The 5373-nt window shown below is 38.5% G+C and overlaps 1 protein-coding gene across 1 annotated transcript; it reads left to right on the top strand.

Moving 5' to 3' along the window:
• The first annotated feature begins 1902 nt into the window (after positions 1-1902).
• On the top strand, positions 1903-4859 carry LOC127065335 (uncharacterized). The gene is made up of 13 exons (XM_050997515.1): positions 1903-1977; positions 2355-2431; positions 2492-2606; positions 2914-3045; positions 3125-3256; positions 3336-3467; positions 3547-3678; positions 3758-3889; positions 3969-4100; positions 4180-4311; positions 4391-4522; positions 4602-4716; positions 4813-4859. Exons 3-13 carry the CDS (start codon positions 2493-2495, stop codon positions 4815-4817), a joined length of 1290 nt encoding a protein of 429 aa, XP_050853472.1. The 5' UTR covers positions 1903-1977; positions 2355-2431; position 2492; the 3' UTR covers positions 4818-4859.
• Positions 4860-5373: the final 514 nt, after the last annotated feature.

Raw genomic sequence — 5373 nt, 5'->3', positions numbered from 1 at the left:
TTTACACATATCGAATAATTACGATCGCAGTAATGTATCATGTGTCGATAATAATTGTATATAATTGAGAAAGCGCGACTATCGAGAAGAAAGGAAGAAGAAGAAAGGAAGAAGAAATGAAACATATGTAATATATACACAGAGAACTAATAAATTGAAATGTATATAAGCAATATAATTAAACCACGAAAATATGTATTATTTTTAGACAGTACTAACCTATATAAATTCCAAGAACTGGACTGGCTTACAGATTTATATTATTTAGTAGAAAGTACCTGAATTCGAAGCGAAAGCAGATAACAAAAAAAAAGAAAGAAACAATACCGATATTTTTCACACAGACAGTTACATGCAAACGAACGTCGAGCTCGGCACACTGACACATTCGTAAAAACCGTATCTCCATATGCACATATATACGTATATTATATATGCATCATTCATAAAAAGTACGAGAATTCAATCGCATATATACAATCACAGATTATGTTTCTCATCCTTCACAATTACTCAGGAAATGACAAAGAAAGAAGTTGACTTACCGGCAGTAGACGTTGATCCTTCAAACAACGAACATCCTCTTGATTCCGGCACACGAAAAACGATGCAACGATAACACTGATTCTAATTCGACGCTCTACTGTTCTATCTTGTGAAATTCTTGAAAATCTGAAAAATGTGAAATCTCAATTAATACAGGATACAATTGAAAGTGTATGTAAAATGTATATGAAAAAAGGAGAAGATAGAAGAGTGTATGTGTATATATAATGTGTAAAAAGTCCATACATGTGCGTGTGCTTGTGTACAAATATATATGAGAATTGAATATAATACGAAATATCGATCAATCATAATTACAAACGCAAAATTGTTGATCAGAGCATCATTAAAAAGCGAAAGGAGTATCGATGTTGTGAAAATAAACTGAAAAAATCAACAAAAATTTGACGCAATAGCTCTTCGGGAGATCAACGAAAGACCGATTTTATTTTCGCGAATATCTTTTAAACGCCATACATACCGACTCGCGAACGCGGCCTCTCTAAAATCGTGTGTTTAACTATCGATTGGTGTATAAAAATCAGATGTACGTTAGAAAAAATCTGCTAATTACTTGTAATTAACAAAAACGACGGGGCGACGTATTTGCTTGATACGAACTGAAGCAGCAATGGCGTCATCTATACCGTGAACTAATTAGAAGCGGCACATCTATCTGCGTCATTTTAGAAATATAACGCACTAATAAATATATTAATTTTTCTTAATATTTTATTGAAAAAATAGCACAGAATATAATATACAATCGCAAACAAATCATTGAGAATGGTTATCAAATATCTTAGTGTTTTCTGTAAGTCATAAAATTCCCGCCAAATGCGTAGATTCCCGCGTAATGTACCAACCTATGCTTCTTCTCTCTCCTACTTCGGTAGTCAAGAAATGACGAGGTAATAAATCGAATAATCAATGAATCTAACTTTCTATGATTTATATCTCTTGTAAATGTTCGGAAAGATATTTAATTATATTTGTCTATAGATTGTCCTATAAATATAAATTATTAAATAATTTCTATTCGAAAGTATTTATTATGTACTCGTTGGTAGGCAGAAGTTCTAATGGCTTTGAAAGAAGAAGAAGCTGCAAGGAAGAAGAAATTGATCGGAATAAGGTAGGAAAAAACAGAGATTTAGTCTAGATTATCCAACAATTTTGATCTATATAAATTTTGAAAAGCATTAGGATATTGACCAATATCATATTTTGCAAAAATATCTCTTTTTCATCGCAAAATTTGCGAACAAAAATACTCTCGCTCGTTGTTGTGACACAGATGCTGCACACATTGACACAAATCCATGGAATCGAGTGTGAAAACATTGGCTACATCTGGAAAAATACTGACCTGTGTAAATTAGTACGCTTCATTCGTTATTCCTTTAAAAAATTCGTCCTTTCGACGTAAAGGTAAGCACAAACACATACTTTTTCATTTCTTGATACACATTTCGTATGTAGCTACTTAAGAATTTCGAATTAGTTTTTTTTTTAAATTCCGATGAGTTCATATCCGATGAGAATCTATCTTTCTAAAGGCGAAAGCTCAGAAATTAATATTTTCTATAATTTTACAATTGTTTAAACAGTTTTCATGTACATTCATTACAAAAAACTAATATATAAACAATAATACATTCGTTTAACAACACAAAGACCGTATCATGCGAGAAACAAAATAATTTCAATTTAATATTTTAATATTTCACAATTTTCGTCACAGCATCATTGATTTTGTGTAACATAACATACACGACTTTTATTTACTTTCATTATTATTTTGTTAGTTTCCTTTGGTACGCCGACGAGTACACATCTCAATACTCGCAGACACACGCTCCGCAAGTAAGAAAGAAGAATTAATGTAAGTACATTAATCGATCACTCATTCATTCAATAATCTATACGATTTCTATCTTTGTAGAATGAAACGGAGTGGTGGGGATACTGTGCCACTTGGGGGAAATATAAGGCGGCCGCCCTTGGCAGTGGGTCCAGTCATGCCACGAATTTCCACCATTCAAATCTCAATCCTCGCGGTACGCACGCTCCGCAAGTAAGAGAGAAGAGTTAATGTAATAACATTAATCGATCACTCATTCATTCAATAATCTATACGATTTCTATCTTTGTAGAATGAAACGGAGTGGTGGGGATACTGTGCCACTTGGGGGAAATATAAGGCGGCCGCCCTTGGCAGTGGGTTCAGTCATGCCACGAATTTCCACCATTCAAATCTCAATCCTCGCGGTACGCACGCTCCGCAAGTAAGAGAGAAGAGTTAATGTAATAACATTAATCGATCACTCATTCATTCAATAATCTATACGATTTCTATTTTTGTAGAATGAAACGGAGTGGTGGGGATACTGTGCCACTTGGGGGAAATATAAGGCGGCCGCCCTTGGCAGTGTGTCCAGTCATGCTACGAATTTTCACCATTCAAAACTCAATCCTCGCGGTACGCACGCTCCGCAAGTAAGAGCGAAGAGTTAATCTAATAACATTAATCGATCATTCATTCATTCAATAATCTATACGATTTCTATCTTTGTAGAATGAAACGGAGTGGTGGGGATACTGTGCCACTTGGGGGAAATATAAGGCGGCCGCCCTTGGCAGTGGGTCCAGTCATGCCACGAATTTCCACCATTCAAATCTCAATCCTCGCGGTACGCACGCTCCGCAAGTAAGAGCGAAGAGTTAATCTAATAACATTAATCGATCATTCATTCATTCAATAATCTATACGATTTCTATCTTTGTAGAATGAAACGGAGTGGTGGGGATACTGTGCCACTTGGGGGAAATATAAGGCGGCCGCCCTTGGCAGTGGGTCCAGTCATGCCACGAATTTCCACCATTCAAATCTCAATCCTCGCGGTACGCACGCTCCGCAAGTAAGAGAGAAGAGTTAATGTAATAACATTAATCGATCACTCATTCATTCAATAATCTATACGATTTCTATCTTTGTAGAATGAAACGGAGTGGTGGGGATACTGTGCCACTTGGGGGAAATATAAGGCGGCCGCCCTTGGCAGTGGGTCCAGTCATGCCACGAATTTCCACCATTCAAATCTCAATCCTCGCGGTACGCACGCTCCGCAAGTAAGAGAGAAGAGTTAATGTAATAACATTAATCGATCACTCATTCATTCAATAATCTATACGATTTCTATCTTTGTAGAATGAAACGGAGTGGTGGGGATACTGTGCCACTTGGGGGAAATATAAGGCGGCCGCCCTTGGCAGTGGGTCCAGTCATGCCACGAATTTCCACCATTCAGAACTCAATCCTCGCGGTACGCACGCTCCGCAAGTAAGAGCGAAGAGTTAATCTAATAACATTAATCGATCATTCATTCATTCAATAATCTATACGATTTCTATCTTTGTAGAATGAAACGGAGTGGTGGGGATACTGTGCCACTTGGGGGAAATATAAGGCGGCCGCCCTTGGCAGTGGGTCCAGTCATGCCACGAATTTCCACCATTCAAATCTCAATCCTCGCGGTACGCACGCTCCGCAAGTAAGAGCGAAGAGTTAATCTAATAACATTAATCGATCATTCATTCATTCAATAATCTATACGATTTCTATCTTTGTAGAATGAAACGGAGTGGTGGGGATACTGTGCCACTTGGGGGAAATATAAGGCGGCCGCCCTTGGCAGTGGGTCCAGTCATGCCACGAATTTCCACCATTCAAATCTCAATCCTCGCGGTACGCACGCTCCGCAAGTAAGAGAGAAGAGTTAATGTAATAACATTAATCGATCACTCATTCATTCAATAATCTATACGATTTCTATCTTTGTAGAATGAAACGGAGTGGTGGGGATACTGTGCCACTTGGGGGAAATATAAGGCGGCCGCCCTTGGCAGTGGGTCCAGTCATGCCACGAATTTCCACCATTCAGAACTCAATCCTCGCGGTACGCACGCTCCGCAAGTAAGAGCGAAGAGTTAATCTAATAACATTAATCGATCATTCATTCATTCAATAATCTATACGATTTCTATCTTTGTAGAATGAAACGGAGTGGTGGGGATACTGTGCCACTTGGGGGAAATATAAGGCGGCCGCCCTTGGCAGTGGGTCCAGTCATGCCACGAATTTCCACCATTCAAATCTCAATCCTCGCGGTACGCACGCTCCGCAAGTAAGAGCGAAGAGTTAATCTAATAACATTAATCGATCATTCATTCATTCAATAATCTATACGATTTCTATCTTCGTAGAATGAAACGGAGTGGTGGGGATACTGTGCCACTTGGGGGAAATATAAGGCGGCCGCCCTTGGCAGTGGGTCCAGTCGTGCTACGAATTTCCACCATTCAAATCTCAATCCTCGCGGTACGCACGCTCCGCAAGTAAGAGCGAAGAGTTAATCTAATAACATTAATCGATCATTCATTCATTCATTCAATAATCTATACGATTTCTATCTTTGTAAAATGAAACGGAGTGGTGGGGATACTGTGCCACTTGGGGGAAATATAAGGCGGGCGCCCTTGGCAGTGGGTCCAGTCATGCCACGAATTTCCACGAGTTCAAATCTCTAAACTCGCGATACGCATGCCCCACAACTCGGTACACAATTCGATGCCACTACAGCGATAATTGACAAAGATTTTACGCAAGTACAATGTGTTCTCACTCATATTTTCGTATTTCTATACTGTTTTGTTTTGTTTTAGTCTTGCATTGTGTGCCTTCGGAGGAGGTTGACAATTTCGCAGGAAGCCATTCGTGCAAGTATTAACGAACTGTTAATTCAAATATACAACAGTTTATTTGAT

This window comes from Vespula vulgaris, chromosome 7 (assembly GCF_905475345.1).
Source record: "Vespula vulgaris chromosome 7, iyVesVulg1.1, whole genome shotgun sequence".
Lineage (NCBI taxonomy): Eukaryota > Metazoa > Arthropoda > Insecta > Hymenoptera > Vespidae > Vespula > Vespula vulgaris.
The sequence above is the reverse complement of the archived record's forward strand: the minus strand, read 5'-3'. Positions and strand labels throughout refer to the sequence as shown.